Raw genomic sequence first — 21247 nt, forward strand, 5'->3', positions numbered from 1 at the left:
ATTACCTATTCCATTACGGTGAACAGGTACTTGGTTATCTCAACTATCAAGACTATTAATGAGAATACCACTACTATTACCTTCACCTGGACAGATGGATGGACAATAGGTTGATAGATGCATAGAGCAAAGAGGGACAATTTCGGTCTTTCTTTCTTGTTGGATATCATTCTGTTTTGACTTGGGGATTTGCTATCTATATCTCTCTCACGACTCTGCTACGCTGCTACTCTGTTGTCTACTATCTACTACTCTACAGACTATTACTCTATCTAAATAATAAGTTATCTTACTGTGTCTTATGTATATCTATTATGCTATGTCCTTCCCCTTCCTATACAATCAATCATCAATCAATAATCAATCATCAACCAGTCAATCAATCAATCAATCAATCAAATCAAATCAATCAACCAATCAATAACCACATCAATCAATATAATCAACATAATAATACTACCCGATATCAATCACCGCCCCTTCTCACCTCCCCACGATATCTTCGTCCGATGTCGTTGTCCCGACTCGGACGAACTCGACTCGCCTCGTCCGGATTTACCCCGGCGGTCTTCGTCCCCGTCCTCACTCCCGGACTCGATCGCCTCGTCGTCGTCTTCAGAGGCAGAGTCCGAGTCAGAGGCTAGCTCGCCTAACGCAGCAAGACGACGGCGGCGTTCGGCGGGCGTCTCGCCCGTATCGCCTAGGTCGGCCTCCTGCGGCGGCCGATCCAGCCCCGCTGCCTGCCGGAGCTCCGACGGGGGGACTCGGTCCGTGCCGTCGTCTTCCGAGTCGCGTCGTGCGCGCAGCTGCGACGGGCCGAGGTTGCTGCGGCGGGCTTGGGCGGCGCTGCCGCGGGTCACGCGCGCCAGAGACGCCGCGACGTCGTTGCCGGGACTTGCTCGCCCCGCGCGGTCGGCCTCGTCGCTGACTTCGCTCGACGACGTCAGGTCTTCCTCGGCTGCGGCGCGGCCGGCGGCTTCGACGGGATCATGCGCGAAGCCATCGTCACGCGGGGTCACGCCCGGGTCGGACTGTCGTCGTGGCGGCTGCTGACTCTGGCCCTCCTCCGCAGCCTCCGCGTGCGACCGCGCGGCGTCCTTGACCCGCTCGGGCGCGTCCGACTCCTCGACGAAGGTGCGACGCGCCCGCGGCCCCAGGCCGCGCAGCTGCTCCGCGAACTGGTGCTTGGTCATGCGCGTGCCCTTGTGGCCGACGCCGCGGCGGCCGACGGTGTCGTCCGCGGCGATGGTGAACCGCAGGCCGTCGTCCGCCATCCACTCGTCCCGGGCGGCTTGCCGGTTCTTGGCGGTCTGCTTCTGCTGCTGCGCCGTCTCGTCCTTTTCTTCCATGCCGAACCACGTGCCCATCCGGGTGAGGCCGCGACGCACGGGCGCCGCGCCCTCGGGCCGCTCGGACGACGACGACGGGATCGAGTACTTCTTGAGCACCTCGCCGTCTTCGTCTTCCACGATGATGGTGTTACCGAACTGGTAGGCGTGCGCGGACCGTGCTTTGCCCTTGGGCTTGGGCGCGGGGGCTGCCGCGGGCGACGATGGGCCGGCCGGGGTGGCGGTAGTGGTGGTGGCGGTGGTGTCAGGGGTCTCTGGCGTGGACGGGTGAGAGCGGTCCATGCCCACAAACCGAGCGAGGCGTTGGCGCATCGAGGTGAGCGGTCCGGCGGGGGTCTCCTCTGCAGCTGCGGCTGGGGTCGGGGCTGGGGCGATCTCGGCTTGGCCCTTGACCGGGCGCTCGCGCAAGAGCTTCACCCGCTGCTCCTCGATGTGGCGATCCCGCTCCTCGGGCGAAATATGGCTGACGTCCTCCGTCCGGAGGACGTTGCCGTCCTCGTCCTCCATGACCATGTGGTGACCCTCGAGGTAGACCTCCATGACGGGCACGCGGTGGAGGCGGTCGGCCTCGTGGGACGGCGGGGAGGCACCGCGCTCGATGCGGTCGCGCTGCGCCTGCTCGGCGATGCTGTCCTGCTTCTCGTCCAGACCGTTGTCGGAGGGTCGCTGGGGGGCGATGGCGGACTGGCTGATGGGTCCGCCGGCGCCGTCGGAGCGCCCGCGGTGGCGGCGGCGGCGACGGGCGGTGCGACTCGGGGTGCGGCCTTGGGGCGACTCGTCCTCGTCGCGTTGGCGGCGGAGGAAGTTACCGGGCATACCGATCGGGGGCAGGGTGCCGGGCGGGTACTCGGGCTCGGTGGTGGAGTCTTCGAGCTCGTCGGTCTTGCGGAAGGACATGGAGCCCTTGGCGAGCGACTGGACGCGGGGCAGACGGTTCATCCACGAGGGTCCCTCCTCGTTGGCCTGGGTGTAGGACAGGGTGACGGTCAGGGTGTTGATGCGCTTGCCGAGGGTGAAGACGGCGATGGAGGAGCCGTGGACCAAGATGGAGGAGATGACCAGGAATGTGGTGATTGGCCAGATGAGCTGGACAACGTAATAGTCCTTGGTGCCGGCCTTGGGGAGCTCGGCCTCGGACAGGGGTTGGGTGCTGTCGTTTTCGAGCTCGGCGCGGGCGAGGATAGCGGCGAAGATGGCGCCGACGCCGATGGGGCCGAAATGGCCGGCGAAGAGAGCCTCGCGCCAGGTTTTGACGTCGGGGATGACGGGCTTCAGGAGCATCATGATGGGCAGGCGGCGGAAGAAGATGACGAGCAGGGCGATGACCACGAGACGCCAGGGGGTGAGACCGATGGCGTGGTTGTTGTAGTCCTCCCAGGGGATGATGGAGCCGAAGTAGACGAAGTAGGCCAGATTGAGCAGGAGGTCGATGACGTTGGAGACGTGGGACTCCTCGGTCTTCTCGGTGAACCAGCCGTCGTTACTGAAGCCGACACCGGCGCAGAAGCCGATGAGCAGATCGTCCATGCCGAGAAGGCTGCCGGAGCCGGCGCAGAAGACGGCGAGGACGAAGTAGAAGACGAGGAAGCTCTCGCGGTCGATGAGGCCCTTGCGCTCGGCGAGGCGAATGGCGTGACGGGCGAGATAGCCGATGGACAGCCCGAAGATGGCGCCGACGACGCACTCGTAGAGAATGGAGATGCAGAACCAGTGGAGGGCGAGCTCGCTGGGATGGGAGGCGTAGCGGAGGATGTAGAAGGAGAGGTAGATGAAGGGGAAAGCCATGCCGTCGTTGCAGCCGGACTCGGCGGAGAGGAGGTCACGCAGATGCTTGGGCACACGCTTGGCGAACTTGCCCTTACCGACGACGGAGGAGGCCAGGACGGGGTCGGTGGCGGTGACGCAGGCGGCGCAGACGAGACTCTCGACCCAGCTCAGCGGCTCGGCCATCCACCAGATGAAGAGACTGGTGATGAGCCAGCCCCAGGTCATGACGGGACCGAGGAGCATGATGACAGACTTCCAGTGGCGCCCCATGTAGGCCTTGGGCAACTCGACGCCGACGGCGAAACATTGGACGACGAGGACGATGCGGGAGCACTCGAGGGTGATCTTGTCGACGTTGCCCCAGGAGAGGGGGTTAAAGAGGTTTGCGGCATGGGGACCGAAGATGATGCCACAGAGAGTGGCGACGGTAGCTTCGCCGATGTAGAGTTTCTCCTTGACGAAGAGGGAGCAGAGCATGAACAGGCCGGTGAAACCGCCGAGGATCATGTAGGCCAGATGCGGCTTATCGATATCGAGGTGATCCCACGCCATGTTGTCGCCTATTCACCAGTACCAATTTCGCCAGTATCAATTCACCAATATCACTTGACCAATATCAATCCACGCTTCGATCAACAAAGCAATTCGAAAGGTCGATTGAGCGGGTGACCCGCAATTGAACCGTAAGATTGCGCCAGACGTATACGGAGGGGGTTGTCGGCATTCCTTGAGGGTGGACGTAGAGAACGAGCTAGGTAGACTGCGCGTCAGAACGGGATAGGCGCAGGCGCATGCAATGAGGAGGAGCAACGACAGTGGAAGAGACGGAGAAAAGGAGAGGAAGAAAAAAGGGAGAGGAGGTGGTCCGAGTGCGATCAACTTACCAGAAGGGGAAAGCGGACCAGGTGCGATCCGGTCTGAAGCAATAGTGGAGAGATAGTTCCGATAGTATCAGAGAGAAGCGAAACCGAGAGCCACACTGGGGGAGACTGGGCAGAGGGAGAGAGAAGGATAGAAGATTCAGGACAGGAGGAGCGAGACCCAGCGGACGGGCATTCTACTTTCTTCTTTTGGTTTGGTCGGGCTAGGCAGATGAGTAGGAGCTTGGCAGTGGAAGTGGAAGAGTATATGAGTGGGTGAGAGCAGGAAGAGGAAGAATAGTGGAGTGGGAGAGTGGAGTGGATGAAGTGGAGGAGAGAAGGAAGTTGGAAGTTGGAAGAGAAGAAGAGAAGAGATTGGGCGGGGATCCACGGTCGGTCGCGGACTCGGCGGTCTTGGCGGAAGTCTTGGCGGCGGACTTATCTATTATGTTTTTATCTCTAGTATCCCTATTATCTCCATTATGATATTATATTATTATCTGATTATAGTGTATACAATTGCGTGATTTATATTATAGTAGATTACAATATACAAAAGAAAGACCATAGGTAAGCAGACTATCAACTGCAGCTGCATCCGTCCACATGGCCGGAATACCGGACAATATCAATGTATTAATAGCTCCCAAACGACGGAAATAACCACGCTCGACGCAATCATAAATAGAATGCTAGAGCATAAATAGAATAAATAGAATGCAAGACCTCCGACCACCGGGGAGGCCGGAATTCCTCGACCGTGCCAGCCACTCGTTCGTGCCGGGGGGCTCCACTGCCCAGCCCTGCAAGGCTGCCAAGTCTGTTCCTATTGGAGCTGGCGGGGTCCGCTGTGGGACTGTCTCATCCTTTGTTTTCTCTTCTTTTCTCTTGTTTCGTTGATTGTTTTGATTCATAGGATGGATTATTATTATTATTTATGGGTTTTCTTGGCATGTCAGATTTTAGGAACGAATTGGATCGAAGAAGAGAGATGTATCCGATACCACCCGCTACATACAGACAACATACCTAGTATAACGAGGACAAAAAAGACACACACACACACACACACACACACACACACACACACACACATACAGAGAGAGAGAGAGAGATATTAATCCCCCAATGGCATCCCCTCCACCTGGTCACTCAACGACCGCCAGTTATCCGCCTGCAGCTCTGCGTATTTGACACGTTCCTGACTCCAGTCTTGATGCAGCCGGCTGATGTGATACTGACTCTGCTGGAAGTAGACCAGCTCATCGCGCACGCACTCCCGGATAAACACCCCGCGTGCATGCTGTTGCACAATCGACTCTTTGTCCTGTAAATAGATATTAACCAGAAGAACCAAACAAAAGGAAGAAAAAGACAAGAGAAAAGAAGCATACCTTGAAAATAGCATCCTCCACCTTCTCAATTTCCCCCGGCTTCCCCGTCCCCCCCGCCCGCAACTCCTGCAGTCGCCGTTCATGTCCTTCAATCCGTCGCTCCAGCTGCGGGATATTGTTGCGCGCGTACCGGTCGCGCCGGTCGAACAAATCCCGCACACTCACCAGGCAGTCTCGCTGGCGCTTCAGGTCCTCCAGCATTCCCGCCTCCCACGCCCGCGCCTCGTCCTCCAGCAGACTCTGGCTGGCCGTCAGGTGTCGCGCCGTCGCCTTAATCCCCTCGTTTAGCAGAGGCACGTCGTTCGTGTCCACCGCGTACGTCTCCCGCGTCACCTCCGTCAGCGACTGCAGTGCCAGCGAGAACCGCAGCTGGTCCGCTGCCAGGCCCTCGTTGCGCTTCGCTAGTCGCTCCAGCAGCGTGCACAGCTGGATGTACACCTCTGCCGACCGCTTCACCCCGTTTCGCACTGTGTCAAACAGTTCCGTCAGGTTCGCCGGCAGTGACTCTTCCAGGTCCGGTGGTAGCGCCCGTCCGCTGAACTCATCCTGCACCGAGATCGTGGCCTGCTTCCGCCACACAGACAATTCCTGCTCGAGTTAGCCAGCCGTCAGCCGGATACGTAGGGGGAGGAGGAGGGGGGGGAATACCGTCGGCACAGTCAAAAACATAACGACCAGCTGCTCCTGGCTCAAAACCGGGTGCCGTACCAGCGCGTTCGTGAACCGCACCAACCCGCGCCGCCGCTTTTCAAGAAATGAGGTCGAATCCGCTGCGAGGTAAGTGCCATTGACTTAGATTGCGAAACAGACAAACAAGGTAAGTAGAGCTTTCCGGAGCAAGCCTTCCTCCGGGGAAAACGTACCTGCCAGTCGCTTCGGTGGAAGCAGAGGAAGCTGTCGAAAAGGGTACCGCTTCTGCAGACAATCCAAGAGCCAGACGAAGTCGCTGTACCGCCGTACCACCGTGCTCCCGCGCCGCGCCGATTTCACCTCGTAGTTCCGGTGCTGGAACATGAACATCCCCTCCTTCTCCGGCAGCAGCGTGATCGTCACTAGCTCCTCCAGGAGCGGGCTCGCCATCCCACCCATCCCCAGCGATCGCCGACGCGGGTTCGACTCGTCGGCGTCGCCGGACGGCGGTCCAAACCCGCCAAGCCCTGCCCGGGAGCCCCCGCCTGCCGGAGCGCCAAAGCTCTCGCCCCAGCCGAATCCAGACCCCCCGGAGGATGGCGCGCTCTCCATCCGCCCGTGGCCACGGCCGCCATTGAGCGATCCGCCCGGTTTGGTTGACCAGGCGTTGGTCGCCGACCGCGCACTGCCGTAGCCGTTCAGCACGGGGTTCTCCGACTCGGCCTGCGTGTGGGTGTGGCCGCGATGCATGTCAGGACTGCCCCAGGGGTCGGACTCCAACCCGCCCATGGACGTGGGTCGCTCGCGGCGAGACTGGGCCGGCGAGGGTTCCGGTTCCTGGATGTGCGGCGGAGGCGGCGTGGTCGGCCGGTCCTGCGACTGACCCGACTCCGGCGGTTCCTGCTTCGCGCGCAGCGAATCGAAGTAGGAGCTATGTGGGGTGGGGAGTTCTAGAATATACAATCAACTGGTTAGAAGACTGGAAGTAAAAACGGCATAAGTCCATGCAGCGTAGGCAAGGCTCACTCTTGCGTCGGTCGTCGACCATGTCCAGTGTCAGATCCTCCCCCTCCTGCGCCAGGCCCACCAGCGCCAACAGCACGTTGAACTCGCTGCGCCCGAGCCCAGTGGAGCTATCGACCTCCCCAGACACCACCAGGTTGAGAATTTTGGCCTGATCTGTAGCCGTGAGTCCGCTGCCGGATAGGATCTCCCGTACCGAGGTCAAGCCAACTCCACTGCCCACGCGCTCCCCGACGCTGAGCACCAGGTCGTACGAGTCGATGTAGCTCTCGGGCACGTCCGATTCAGGGAGGAGGGTCTTCACGAGCTCATGACGACCTGTTCGTTTAGACGCGTGGTTGCCCCAGGGAGATCCGCCGCCGGCGCCCTCGTCGTCATCCGCGAAGAGAGACGAGGAGCCCATGGGACCGCCCCCGCCGCCCGAGGGCGGATCGTCCGCGAACAGGGAGGATTTGGACCGCTGGGCGGAATTCCCGCCGGGCGATTCCTCGGGGGACGTGCCGAATAACGACATGGTCGGTTACGATGAGGATGGAAGCGATGGGAATGGCTCGAATGAGGCTCGTGCGCAATGGCGGAGGGGATACTGGCGATCCAACAGCGGAGTCCGGTCGGAGATTGGCAGATTGTGAGATAAGTAGGGGAAGAGGAATTCGATGAGATACGATAGAAACAACCTCAATGACTAGAGACGAGGTAGAAGAAGATCAAGACAGCCAACAAGAGAAAAAGACCTGCTTTTCCTCCCAGGTGACGATGGCGAGGTTGGTTGATAAGAAAGGGAGCTCCGGCTGGGCGATAAGTCAGGTGGATTACGTGATACTCCTATACAAATACCATCCATTTTATAGAAGACATTGTTTGGAATAAGAGAAGTATAGAAGAGATGATAAGAGAACTCAAGAGAAATAATAATGCCAATGCTTTGATTATCCAAAACTCTATACATGTGGTCCTATATAAGTGATCTCTACGGAATCCCCGCCATAACCAACAGTCGACGGGCTATATCCATCAGATTCCGCCCTCGCTGGAACTCTCCGACGCAGGTTCACTGCGGTCCGTCGGTCCCTCTGATTCCCTCCTCGGATGGACGGGAAAATGCCCCTGCTGGACGAGGAGGTCCTGCCACCCCTGTCCGCCCGTCGACTGGATCAGCCCCGGATTGGCATCCATAGGGAACCATCGCTCCCGCCGGGTGTCGGACTTGCTTCCGCCCTCCAGGGCCGCCCGACTGGCTCTGGTCGTCCGTATTCGTTTCGTCTCATCCTTGCCGTGAGACAGGACTCCGCTCAGTTGCAGACGAAATCGCTCGAGGCGGAGGTCAAACGCCATGATCGCCCGGATATACGGGGCGAGGTCCTCAACGATCGGGCTGATGCCGTTGTCAAAGGACGGCGCTAATCGCCCCGAGGGGATGGGGAAAACGTAGTTGGCACGCAGGATGGGTTGGAAGGCGGCGAGGAACGGGGACTGTGGCCGGCCGGCGACGGGAGGCTGGGCCACATTTGCCAGGACGTGAGTGGCCCGCGAGGATTCTACGTCCGGCGACTCGCCCCGGGATACCCGTCCGAGGAGGACCTCGAATGTGCTGCCGATGGCGACTTGCAAAGAGGAGTAGTCCGGGACGAGCTCGGCGTTCAGCAACGGATAGCCATCGATGTAGTTCGGTCGTTGTTTCTCCGACGGAGGTGGGCTCGAGGTGTCGATGGCATCCTATTGAGGTCAGCGATTGTTCGATGAAGAGTGAACTACAGGAGATACGGACCATCTTCGGGTCGAGCGGACAGTCGGTGCTCAAGAGGTCCATCACACTCCTCATGTCCGCCATGTCCGAAAAATGTCGGAGCTGTTCGTGCTGTTCCGCTCGTGTAGAAGCGGGAGCAGCGCACGACCGGTCGCGATACATTTCCATGATCTCCGAATCCTGTGCGCTGAGTCTCCACCAGGAGAGCGCTTCCTGCTGGGTCTCCACCTCCCCGTCCAAGCTCTGGTCCATCAACATGTCGCGACTGAACCACCCCATGTAGCGATGGTACGTGTTCAGACTGACCACGCGCAGCGGATCTCCGTTCGGGTCCAGATCGGCGCCCTGGGGCCACCGGTCAATCAGCCAATCGATCCCCGATTTCTCGCTCCCGAGGGCCATCTGGCACCAGAAGTCCAGCTCCATGATCGTCCTCCGCAGATCTCGGCCAGTGCTGAGGTAGAGATCCGCCACGGCCTCTCGTCGCACCATGTGGCCCTCGTTGGCCGCCAAGAGGAGGAGGTAGTCAACCGCTACGTTCGGAGGGGGCGGTCGGTAACGCAGGATGGCGTGGAGGGAGATGTCGGCTACCGGGATGAGGCTTTCGTCGTTGCAGGTGATGATGATCGGGCGCTTGGACTGGGTGATAAGCGTGAGCACACCGGACCAAAACTGCTTATCGTCCTCGAACAGAAGATCGGCCTCCTCGAGAAGGATGAGCGATTGCTTTTGAGTCCGACCACGCTTCGGATCTGACTCCTTGTTGGTATCTGGTTCCTTGACCTTGGGCGCCTTATCTGGCTGGGTGGTCGATTTGGGCTTGAAGAAACCCATCAGTTTGTTCTGCTTGTTACCCTCCGTAGCATCCAGACTGGGATCGGGCGACTGAGAGCGGGACTTCTCACCACCGCCGCTCAAGTGATGGACCAAATGATTTCGAGTCATGTCGCCCACGCGCTCCACAATGTCTCGCGCACTGCGTCTGTTCCCGGGGTTCAACTCGAAGACTTCAAAGTCGAGCTCTTTCGCTACCGCGTAAACAGAAGCAGTCTTTCCACAACCGGGGGGTCCGCTCAACAATATCGCGTTGGACAGGCGGCCCTTGTCGCCCACCTTCGAGCCTGGGGTTCGATCACCCATCCGTACGACGGTTCGTTTGGCAGAGACAGTCACATCGCCGGCCAATTCATCGTCGGACTCGGCGGCGACTTCGTCCATCTCGGATGCCTCGTCGCCACTCGATACGATGAACCCATCCATCTTGTCCGACTTCTTCTGCTTCTTCCGCTTCTTCTCTTCTTTCTTGACCCTGTTGTCTAGCGACGGCTTTCCCGTGTCGACAGTGGAAACCATCAGGTGCCTGAGCCAGTCTCGGAGCATGGTGACTTCGCTGGTGACCTGCAATACCTGCTCTGCGGTGGTGGGGGCGTACTTGTGCGCCCAGAGGCTGCTTTCGTAGTCTCCCCGATCAAAGGCGTTCAAGGAAGTCGGGATGGAGGAGTGGAGGTTCGTGATGGCGTGGTGGCTGGTTGTACCGGGCACACTCGACAGCTGTTTGGCAACCGCTTTTTGTAGCGTGGGACCGCTTGCGAGATGTCGATTCGGGACGCGGAGGATCTGTTTTGGATCATGGACAGGGCTCCTCAAGGGAGACGCGAGTACGCTCTCGTGGTCCGGGATGCTCACGGCCGCCGATTTGGCTTTGCGCTCGTCCTGACGAAGAGTAGTGGTGTCATCATGAATACGGCCAGTCACTCCTTGGAACCCTCTCACGTGGGCTAGGTCCCGCGGAGGCCAAATGGGATGGATTGCATCCGGAAACTTAGGACGCGGTTTGAAGGTGACAAACGGCGTATTATTTGACGGGCCCAACCGGGTGATCTGGGACCGATCGGACGGCACTGGAGTGGAATCTTGAGGAGCAAGTGTTTCGGGGGTATCTGCTTTGCGTGCTGGTTTTTTCATGAAGAACGGGTGCGTGGGTTTCGGAGGTTGAGGCGGGTGCTCCTTTTTAGGGATACTAGGAATCGGTTTCGGGGCATGCTTCGTTCGACCGGCGATGATGTCGTCCACTAGCTTTCCAATCTGATTTCCATAATTCAATACCACCACCTTCGTCTTGGGACCGGGTTTGACACGCGCGCTGGTCCTTCTCTTCTTCGACTTGTCATCGGCCCCCTTTGGACCTGTTGGACCTGTTGGACCCTTTGCAGCTGTTGGTCCCTTTGGCGAGCTGAGAAGCTTCCCGTTAGGGTTCAATTTGACCATCTTCCGCTTCGGCGAATTTGTTGGCGGTCCACTCGGGGTGTGAGCAGGCGTGGATCCATTCTCAGGCGGTGCGGTGTGTGGTTCACCATTTCCAGCGGACGGTGGTTCAGACACGAGGTTATCCCCGTCCCGTGACGGCGGCGCATTCTGGGGATCATGAATCGCGGTAGAACCCGTAGTAGGACCGTCGCCCGACGGCGTGTCCGTCTTGCGCCTTTTTCTCCGGCTCTCATTCGGATCGTGGTCTAGCATGGCGACAAATGCGTTAGGGGAGGAAGCGGCGCCATCGGTGTTCGTCTCGATTGGCTCCCCTATACATTCGTGGCTTTCGTAGCGTGGCTGGTCATGGTGAAGATTGTGGGGGAAACCAATTGCCGAAGGGACATCGCCTGTACTCAGAATATCAATCAGACAAACCCATAACCCGACGATCGACAGGAGTACCTCTTTGGAAGAAAGGATGGATGCGTTGCTCGCCTTGCTCCATGGCGATGTGCTCGGAGCATCTATAACCTATGGGCCGATACCCATCGCCTAGTTCAATATTTTCTCGTCCTCGTAGGCCAGACAAATGCACACAAACAATAGGAGTGGTCGACAAGAACCTCAATCCAGAGACGTTGTCAACAGGACTTCATCAACCCTTTAATTAACGATGGGACGCGAGGCGCGTGTGGCCGCGCTGGACGTCACTTTACGGTACGGCGCTAAGCCCGATTGGGACGGGCGGTCGGAGATCGGCACAATGTAACGCCGGACAATTTTTCGATGCCGCAAAATAGTTACAGATTTGAAGACTTTCTCGATCAAGTCAACTTCTTCTCCAACAACGGTCATTCGGGTTGGATTTTCTTCAAATTTGGCCATGGATTTACAGTCGCCGTCGGTGCTGGCTCAATTGCCTCGCCCTTTGCACGCCTCCAAGGGAAAAACTCAGATCGGAGAGGTCTACAGTCTGGCCGAGTCGAAGAAGCGCAAGCGGTATGAAGTCGCGGTCGCAGTGGACGGTGAGGCCGTCAATATTTACAATGTGGGTTTACTTGTACTACCTAACCTGGGAAATCGAGTCGCTAAGTCTCGTGCTCGTGTTAGATTCAAACGCCGAAACTAGTCACATCCTACGCCGTGCCGCCCAAATCTTCATTCTCCTGCCAGCCGTGCTCGGTGCGCAGAAAGGTCCCCAACAAGTCCGGCACTAAACGCCAGACGTATGTCGCTGTGAACCCACAACGGCAGATCAAGTCGTTTGTGGAGGAAGGGGGCGCCCCCGGGTCGACGGCGCCGACCATTACGTCGTCGTCGTTCGACGTGAAGGATTCGAAGAGCCCCACGATGTTTGTCGGGATCGTCCCCACGGCGGCGGGCGAGAAGGAAGATCCATTTGATATCCTCGCCGTGCAAAAGGACGGTCGGGTGAGGCGGCTGGCGGCCGATCTCGGCTCGCAGCGGTGGAGCATCCAACACAGCGCGATCGCAAAACAGGCGGCGACACATCCGGTCCAGGCCAGCTTCCTGGTGGAATTCGACGATGCGAAGCGGTCGCTGCTCAAGCGGCGACAGGACCTGGCGTCGCTCGCCATGGGAGACCTCGTCGGAAGCGGGGTCGACGAGCCGTTGGTGCTGCTCCTCGTCACACACCCGGCGGGTGCGGCGCCGATGAAACTCGGGGACGTCCAGGTGCACATGTTCTCGGTCCCGACGGCGGTCCCGTCGCAGGGATCCCTGGACGAGAGCCAGAAGCTGCGCCACTTGCTCACGGCAAGCCTCCCCGACGTGGAGGGCCTGTCGCCGCTCGGCAGCGAGGGCCTCGACTGGGACTTCCACGCGGGGTCGGCGGGGCTCAACCTGTCGTTCGCCAAGGGGTTCGTCAACTTCGACATCTCGCAGTACACGCCGACCGTGACGACCAAGTTCATCCTGGAAGACGAGGAGTTTTCGTCCTTGATGCGTCTGTCGCCGCAGTCGGTCATTGGCGCGGGCAAGTCGACCATCGCCATCTACGACACGCAGTACCAGTCCATCCAACGGAGCATCTCGACCGACGACCTCCGCTCCGCAGACAGCGGGCGCACGACCTTCATCGGCTACTACGCCAAGCTGGGCATCGCGGTCGCCACCCGCGGCAACACGCTGCTCGCCTTCGACCTCAGCTCGTCGCAGATCCCGTCCGGGTCGTCCCTCAAGCGGCCGCGCGACGGCCTCCTCATCGACGCGATCGGGCGCGGCATCGGCTCGCCGGCCACGCAGTGGCAGGTCTCCAAGAAGCACCGCACTGAGGACCTCCGCTGGCTATGCCTGCCGCCGGACCAAGCCGACCAGTGGAACCAGCTCACGCAGCAACTGCGCCAAGCAGCGCAGGCCCACGACGCAGCGGCCTTCGACCGCGCCGTGGTGGGCTACTTCGGAGACGACTCTGTCCTCCCGTCGCCGCCGCAATACGTCAACCCAGAGCTGACGCTCTTCCTCGTCTCGCTGCTCTTCTCGCTCCGCGACGGCGAGCCCCCATCCCTCGCCGTCGACCTGTGGCCCGCGCAGACCACCCAGTGGCTCATCGCCCTCGGCCACCTATCGCAAGACAACGTGGCCATGGCGCTGCGCCGGGCGCTGAAACCGCGCATCCTGCCCGCCCTGCCCGCCGGCTCCTTCGTGCACGCACTGATCGCGTCGGATTCCTCCTCCCCCTCCTCCTCCTCCTCCACCCCCTCCCTGCGCCGACTGATCGACGTCCTCCAGGGCCCGATCGTCTTCCCAGCCGACGAGCTCGCCCACGCGCTGAAGACGGTCCTCAACCTGGCGCGGTCGCGGCCTCTAACCGACGAGGACACCGAGGAGGAGTCCCGCTCGGTGCGGGCCATCTTCGAAGCCCTCAACACCACCCTCCAGAACCTCCACTGCCACCCGTCGGCCGCGCGGACCGGCGCCCTGCGCGCGACGCTCTCCCGGGCGGACCTCCTCGCCATGATCCACCACCTGCGCATCTCGCTCGCGACCGGCGGCTACACGACGCGGTTCAGCGAGGCGCCGCCCACGCCGCTGACGGCGGGGCAGACGACGCCCGCGCTGAGCCTGTCGGCGATCACGGACCTGCTGAACGCGGCGGTGGACGCGATCGGGCCCTCGGGGTGGATCTCGGCCGTGGACGACGACGCGGGAGTGTCGTCGGCGGCGGCGGAGGTGGATCTCATTGCGGATCTGAAGTCGGAGATCTCGGCGGCGCTGGCGGGCGTGGAGGAGGCGTCGTACCTGTCGGGGATTCTGCGGCCTTATCTGCGGTTTGCGGAGAGCGTGCGTCAGACGAAGACCTCCCCTGCTGCTGGGGATGCGGCTGCGTCGTCGTCGGCGGCGGCGGCGGCGGCGGCGCTGGTGCGGCACGACACGGTGAACGGGGCGCAGCTGATGGTGTTCGAGACGGGGGTGAACGGGGAGGAGGGCGAGGGGGCGGGGCGGATGCTCCCGCTGTCGCAGAAGGCGGCGTCGACGGAGGTGAGCCGGACGAAGGTGGAGCGGTCGACGGGCGAGGTGCGGACGCGTAGCAATCGCGAGATGGGCTATCTGCGGCGGAAGGCGGCGGGGAAGTATTCCTTTGAGCGGTTGGTTGTGTAGTTTAACTACGTTACGTATATTATTTATTCTTTGTTTACTATTCTGTATATCTCTATGGTTGTAGGGATCTACATATGATTATAGTGATCTGTGAGTAGGTATATAGTCAAATCCTGGCCTGAGAAACAGACAAGACTACCTGGGAGGTATTCCGTAGTTAGTCTGTTAGTCCAGCAATACAACGGAGCACATTCTACCGTTACAGCGAGCCGACGCGTGCTAGTGAGACCTCGGTAGACTAGTCGTTAGATGGACTAGAGGGGACTATAGTACTGACAGGGATCTGTTTTGTTATATAGGTTGTATTGTAATGATTATATAAACATCTTGATATATATATGTGTGTAGATAGATATAGATATGGATATAGATATGGATAGATATAGATATGGATAGATATAGTTATGGATAGATAGAAATATATATGATATTATGGAGATAATACAGATGTATATATCTACTAAAACATGAACATGACCTAGTAATAAATACACGATACAATACCGTTGTGGGTCCCGTTCTGATTTGCCAATGCGGGCGAGGTGCATGGCAGTGGAATGACCTCATGCATTGACCCGATCGCTGAGCACGGACTGGGTCTAGTTACTAGAGGATACGACAGTGTGGTATTATCCGGGAGATATGTCTGGTTGTTATGTATAATGACGATCTGTTTGATTGTATATATATTGATAGATAGATATAGATAGGTATAGGTATAAAAGGTAGGTATGGATATAGGTAGGTATAGATACAGGTAGGTATAGAAAGGTAGGTATGAACGATATACTGTACTCGATATCCAGTAATGAAGTGACATGCAGAAGCGCCATATCCGCTATTATTAATGCTGCAGGAGTGCGGTATTAATCCGAGGGCCGTGCATACATATTATAGTATTGTCTATAATATACCTAGTAAGAGGAAAGATGACTGTCCGAAGCTGTCTATATTATTTGATTGCCCCACAGATAACGGCACACTATCACAGTATTGTATATTGAATATCAATAATGATTGAATACACACACACATATATATATATATATGTCATCCACAGAAAGAATTACTAATCAAACCCGTTACAAGAGACCACACAGACCCGAATCCCAATTCAACCGTGGCGGTGCCAAGTCTTCAGTGGATGAGAAGCAACCACTGAGCAGTGCGACCGTCCACAGGCCCGAGGACGACTGGCCTGGCCCCTGAGACGACGGGTGGTGGGCACTGGATGGCAGTGGTTGGAGTGGTGGGAGTGGTTGGAAGTCGTTAACCCGTCCGTGATGATTTGCTGGGTCGGATCAGATGTGGGGAAGCACGTAGTGTGAAGTGGGTCTGGTGGGTGGATAGGAGTGCCTCGTATCCTGTCTTGCGTCTGGGGACTTACCCGGAGGAGGATAGTCGGGTCCTGTCTGGGTGGAATGATTCCGTTCGATCCTGCTCTTGCCTAGTCTACCTTAGTTGTATTGGTCGTACTAGTGAGGTATGTAAAATGGCAACTATTATCCTATATCAAAAGACATATATCTAAGTGGATAGTATAATGTATGGTATATATGGTATATGTATATCTGTATCGCGGAGACGGACCGTCACGAGGTCTGGGGTACTCCACTGGCATCCACCTACCTTATACTGTCTCTACCTCTGTGACTACAATCAATCTATCGATAGATCGATATATATACTTATATATATGCACACCTATCTACCTATCTAGATATATATTGATGTATTTATTAATCGATCCATCTATCATCTACTCCGCTCAGTAGATCCTTAGAGACCGATAGATACATGTGCCGATCCACCCGAGGATGGCCATCCGGGGTGGATCGATACCTGTACGAACATCCCTCTATATAGTATCTCTCTGTATATAATTATATAATTATATATATATATATATATATATATATATATATATTGACAATTAATATACAATCAGAATAGTATATAGCAAGAAAGAATAGAAAGAAGAGAAAGAAGAATAAAGAAAGAAAATCAAATAGGGATAGTAAAGGGTAATACATCAATACAATATAATACATTACAATACAATACAGACAGCAGACCCACCCACCCGAGCGGCCAGTCACCGTGCGAGTACCTGCACTGACTATGGGGCCCCCAGCTTAATCCCAGGTACCTCACCCGCCTCTCCCTCTCTCTCTCTCTCTCTCTCTCTCTTCTTTTCCCACGAGGCTCCAACTCCAACTTCTCTCACTTCACTCTCTCTCTCTCTCTCTCTCTCTTCCACTTCACTTCTCTCCTCTCTCTCCTCTCTCTCCTCACTTCTTCATCCTCTCCACCCCATCTCTACTTCCTCCATCTCTACTTCACTTCTCAACTCATCCCTCTTATCTTCAGATTGATCCACTCTTGAATTGCCCTCGGTTATCTCCCCTCTGGGAACCACTCTCGCTGCTCCGGCTCTCCCATCCATCCAATTCCCCTCCTTTGCCCACTCCTCCCCTGGTGAGTCTGGTTCCATTCGATTGCCCGTCCGTGGTTGTCATCTCCTGCCTCTGTTTCCTGCCTCTGGACCAAACCTACTTCCCCAGCTCATACGGTGGATCTCCTTCCCCCCCAGGAACCCGTCTCGCCACCCCAACCCACTTGCCCGCGTGGCTGTTGACATTCCCGTCCACTGCCGCTTCGTCGCTCCCCAGCATTACCGACGGTCCCGCTGCTGGTTCCCTCGACCGGTCGACGTGCGTTCCCGACATCTCCGTCCCCCTCGCGTCATCTTGAACCCTTCTCTTGCCCTTTATGACATTTCGGGGTTGTCCTCTCCCAATCACACAGTCCACTAACGCCGGTACATGTGCTTAGGGTCAATGTCGAGTCGCCTCGCGTGATTTCTTCCGCATCCATCCTCATCCCTTTCTCTCGCTCTCTTTCTCTTCTCTCTCTCTCTCTCTCCATCCATCTCTCACCACCCTCTTCAATCATCCTTTCTATCTCGATCGCCCCATCGTAGGATGCTAGTCGACACCATGGTGGCTCAAGATCTGGGCCCAAACCCCAATGGCAACGATCTCGCCAGCATCAGGGAGGTCCCCGGGGATGTCTCCGGTGAGTGTCCATCTGGCGCGCCCTCCACAACGCCTCCATCCTAATGGTCCTTCCCCCCACAGCCCCCTCGACCAAAGACAGGGTGAAGTCGTCGGACGCGGGCGCCCCCGCCATCCCGCCTCCCAAGACGGATAAACCCCGCCCCCACGGCTGCACCACTTGCGGCCGCTCGTTCGCGCGCCTCGAGCATTTGAAGCGCCATGAGCGCTCCCACACCAAGGAGAAGCCCTTTGAGTGTCCCGACTGTTCCCGCTGCTTTGCGCGCCGCGATCTGCTGCTGCGACACCAGCAGAAGCTGCATATGACCACCACCCCCGCCGCCCGCCCCCGCAACGGCCGTCGGGAGAGCACCGGCGGCGCCAGCACCGCCAGCACCAACCGCGTGCGCAAGAACTCCATGGTCGGCGCCCAGGCCCCCGGCACCATGCGCCCGCGCGCCAACACCATCAGCCACGTCGACGGCGCCGCCCTGGGCCTCGGCCCCACCCCCTCGCCGCCACCGCTCCCACCCCCACCCCCACGGCCACGGCCACGGCCACGCCTACCACCCCAGCCTGGGCTCCGCCCCCGTCGGCTCCCACCTGGACTACCGCGGCTTTGGCGCCGGCGCGCCCGGCCTGGCCAAGCTCGACACCCACGGTCTCTCCCTCGATCTGGGCGGCGGCCTGCGCACCGCCCCGGTCTACGGGAGCGTCGACGGTGGCCTCGGGGAGCTGTTCATGGGCCACGGGAGCACCGTCAATCCCGCCCAGCTGCATTTCGGCGGCTCCCCCCCGCCTCCCTTCGACACCCCCACGTCGCCCTACGGCCACGGCCCCGCCATGGCCCCGCCGCCGCCCACCGACCCCATGCTCGAGGACGAGTTCAGCTTCGACTGGCTGAACGGCTACGACCCCGCGGCCCCCGTCGGCGCCCATCCGCACGAGTCCGCCCTCGACGGCTCGTCCCCCTCGGCCATGAGCACCGGCAGCCAGAGCGGCATCAGCGAGGCCCTGCTGGACGGCACCGCCCGCTTCCCCATGCCCGCCGCCAGCTGGCACAATCCTTTCCCGACCGGCCACCACGGCCTCCCGAGCGTCCCCGTCGACTTTGGCGCGGGCAGCGGCGGCCCGGGGCCCGATCCCCTGGGTGGGGCGCCCCCGGAGACCGTCTCCCCCAAGTCCCTCATGGCGCAGACCCACAACCCCTTCGCCGAGACGTACGCCACGCCCCCCTCCATGACGGCCGTGGGCCCGCCCCTGCTGGGTGGTCATCACGCGCAGAGTATGTTTCCATCCTCCATGGCACCTCGCGGAGACTCTCCTAATCCTCGCAACCTGGCGTTCGCGCATAGTGCCCTACGAGCTCCCCACCGTTCCGCCCCGGATACCGTTACCGACGCCACCCGACAGGCTCTACTAGTCGGCCTCGCCCCGCCCATCGCGGGCGGCGGCGGCGGCGGCGACCCGCTGCCCCGCACCCCCGACCTGCAGCGCTACCTCACCGCCTATCTCACTGATGTTCACCCCCACCTGCCGTTCCTCCACCCCCCCACCCTCGACTTCCAGGCCCCGAGTACACCCCCCGCGCCGGCCCCGCCCCGGCGGGGCCTCCTCCTGGCCATGGCCGCTCTCGGCGCGCGCTTCGCGGGCGACTCCGCTGCCGCGCAGGATCTGTTCGCCGCTGCCCAGACGATGATCCAACGGCCCCTCGAGGATTTCGAGGAGCACCGCCGGGTCGCGTCGCCCCCGCCGCTGTGGCTGGTCCAGGCGCTGCTGCTCATCGTTCTCTACAGTCACACGGGCGATGACCCGGCGGCGGCCGACCGCGCCCGCCCCCAGTGCGCCGCCCTCGTGCGTCTGGCGCGCGCCCTCGAGTTGCCCGCGGCCGCGGACGACCGGCCGCCGGATCCCCACCCCGCCGCCGCACCGGGGTCCGACCTACCCGCGGCACGGCGGGCCTGGCTGAACTGGACGGCGGGCGAGGCGCGGACGCGGACGCTGTCGGCCCTCTTTGTGCTCTCCGCCTTCCTCGTCGCCGCCTACCACCAGGCGCCGGCGCTGACCAACTCGGAGCTCCGCCTCGACCTGCCGTGCGAGGAGGCCCTCTGGGCGGCCGAGTCCCCGCAGGCGTGGGCGCAGCGGGGCGGGGCCGCCGCGGCGCGGGCCGACCGGGTGTCGTTCGCGACGGCGCTGACGACGCTGCTGACGGCCAGCCAGCGCGGGGTGGCCCCCCCGCCGGACGACCTGCGGCCCAGCACGTTCGGCTGCCTGGTGCTGATCTACGCGCTGCACAACTACATCTGGGAGACGCGGCAGCGCCACCGAGGCCGGCCGTGGACGGCGCGCGAGACGGACGCGATGCAGGCGCACCTCGAGCCCGCGCTGCGGGCGTGGCAGACGGCGTGGGCGCGCCACCCGGCCCACAGCCTCGAGCACCCCAACCCGTTCGGTGCCGGCCCGCTGTCGGCGGACAGCATCCCGCTGCTGGACCTGGCGTACGTGCGGCTGTTCGTCGACCTCGGCCGCCGTCGGGCGGTGTTTTGGGCGCCCGACGAGACATCCTTGCCGGCGGGGTTGCCGGACGCGGCGGGTGGTGACGATGCCTCCGACGCGCTGCCGACGGCGGTGTTGGATCCGTCGATGCGCCCGCCGGACGCGGGTGCGGGGAGCGTGGGGATGCCGTCGCCGCGCGAGCGGCACCTCCGGCGGGCGGCCTTTTACGCGGCGGACTCGATCGCCATGTCGCAGCGGCTGGGAACCACGTTCGCGGCGTCGCCGTGCCGGGACCTGCCGATCCAGTCGGCGCTGTGCGCGTTCGACTGCGCCCAGGTGCTGGCGGAGTGGTTAGCGACGGTGGAGGGGCGGGCGTTGACGCCGGACCCCGGGCTGGAAGAGGAGGACCGCACGCTGGTGGCGACGATCGGCACGATCCTGGCGCGGATCGAGGCCCAGGGATCGGGGTCCCCCCGGGTGGCGGGGGGATACGGGCCGCAGATTCTGGTCGCGACGGCGGGACTGCTCGAGCGGGCGAGGGTGTGGCCGGTGACGGGGCTGATGGCACGGTCGTTGGAGGCGCAGGCGCGACGGCTGCAGGGGCGGCCGCTTTCATAATGGCCCGTTGTTTGTTTGATATTGTTCACCATCAGGTGTAATCATTGGGAGGATACCCGGTGTGTGCGTTGTATATATGTTCTAGTATGATGGTATTTCTATTGACAGATTGATTCTCTGATTGGGGTGATTAGGGCCAGCAGCAGACTGTACAAGACAGTAGAAGTATACAGATAAAAACTACTCTATAGTCTCCAGTATACTCTTTTCTTCATACTCTATATATTATTGCATGGTCAAATAAATAGTCTATTATCATATACTATTATGAGTCAGGATCTCTGCAGATTGTCTATCTGGATATTATCTCCTCCATCTACCTATCTAATTAGATTAAACCATATTAGTCTATTTATAAATGCAACCTCACCACGTCCGCCCCCAAATCGAACGAATCCAGATCCACCGCAGCCAAAACACGACCAACGCAATACCA

At 59.6% G+C, this 21247-nt stretch overlaps 4 protein-coding genes across 4 annotated transcripts; 2 read left to right on the forward strand and 2 right to left on the reverse strand.

Moving 5' to 3' along the window:
- Positions 1-215: 215 nt before the first annotated feature.
- P168DRAFT_82137 (Na+/H+ antiporter Nha1) lies at positions 216-4155 on the reverse strand. Its single transcript, XM_024842161.1, has 2 exons — positions 4001-4155; positions 216-3867 (listed from the first exon to the last, which is right to left on the reverse strand). Exon 2 carries the CDS (start codon positions 3666-3668, stop codon positions 471-473), a length of 3198 nt encoding a protein of 1065 aa, XP_024688569.1. The 5' UTR covers positions 3669-3867; positions 4001-4155; the 3' UTR covers positions 216-470.
- A 938-nt stretch (positions 4156-5093) lies between these two features.
- mvp1 (sorting nexin Mvp1) lies at positions 5094-11290 on the reverse strand (the record flags this gene model as incomplete). Its single annotated transcript, XM_024838422.1, has 7 exons — positions 5094-5279; positions 5371-5958; positions 6019-6161; positions 6234-6950; positions 7027-7510; positions 8119-8739; positions 8792-11290. The coding sequence occupies 7 exons, from the start codon at positions 11288-11290 to the stop codon at positions 5094-5096; spliced, it is 5238 nt and encodes a 1745-aa protein (XP_024688570.1).
- A 569-nt stretch (positions 11291-11859) lies between these two features.
- P168DRAFT_261081 (uncharacterized protein) lies at positions 11860-14680 on the forward strand. Its single transcript, XM_024834687.1, has 2 exons — positions 11860-12068; positions 12131-14680. The coding sequence occupies exons 1-2, from the start codon at positions 11904-11906 to the stop codon at positions 14639-14641; spliced, it is 2676 nt and encodes an 891-aa protein (XP_024688571.1). The 5' UTR covers positions 11860-11903; the 3' UTR covers positions 14642-14680.
- Positions 14681-18514: 3834 nt separating this feature from the next.
- amdX (putative C2H2 transcription factor (AmdX)) lies at positions 18515-21013 on the forward strand. The gene has a single exon (XM_024837902.1). It carries the CDS (start codon positions 18541-18543, stop codon positions 20809-20811), a length of 2271 nt encoding a protein of 756 aa, XP_024688572.1. The 5' UTR covers positions 18515-18540; the 3' UTR covers positions 20812-21013.
- Positions 21014-21247: the final 234 nt, after the last annotated feature.

The sequence above is a fragment of the Aspergillus campestris genome, assembly GCF_002847485.1.
Source record: "Aspergillus campestris IBT 28561 chromosome Unknown P168scaffold_17, whole genome shotgun sequence".
NCBI lineage: Eukaryota > Fungi > Ascomycota > Eurotiomycetes > Eurotiales > Aspergillaceae > Aspergillus > Aspergillus campestris.

Coding starts and splice junctions, on each gene's coding strand:
- P168DRAFT_82137 (XM_024842161.1), bottom strand. CDS start 3,668: ATGGCGTGGGATCACCTCGATATCGATAAGCCGCATCTGGCCTACATG.
- amdX (XM_024837902.1), top strand. CDS start 18,541: ATGGCCCCGCCGCCGCCCACCGACCCCATGCTCGAGGACGAGTTCAGC.
- P168DRAFT_261081 (XM_024834687.1), top strand. CDS start 11,904: ATGGATTTACAGTCGCCGTCGGTGCTGGCTCAATTGCCTCGCCCTTTG. Junction 12,069..12,130: donor AGGCCGTCAATATTTACAAT/GTGGGTTTACTT, acceptor TGCTCGTGTTAG/ATTCAAACGCCGAAACTAGT.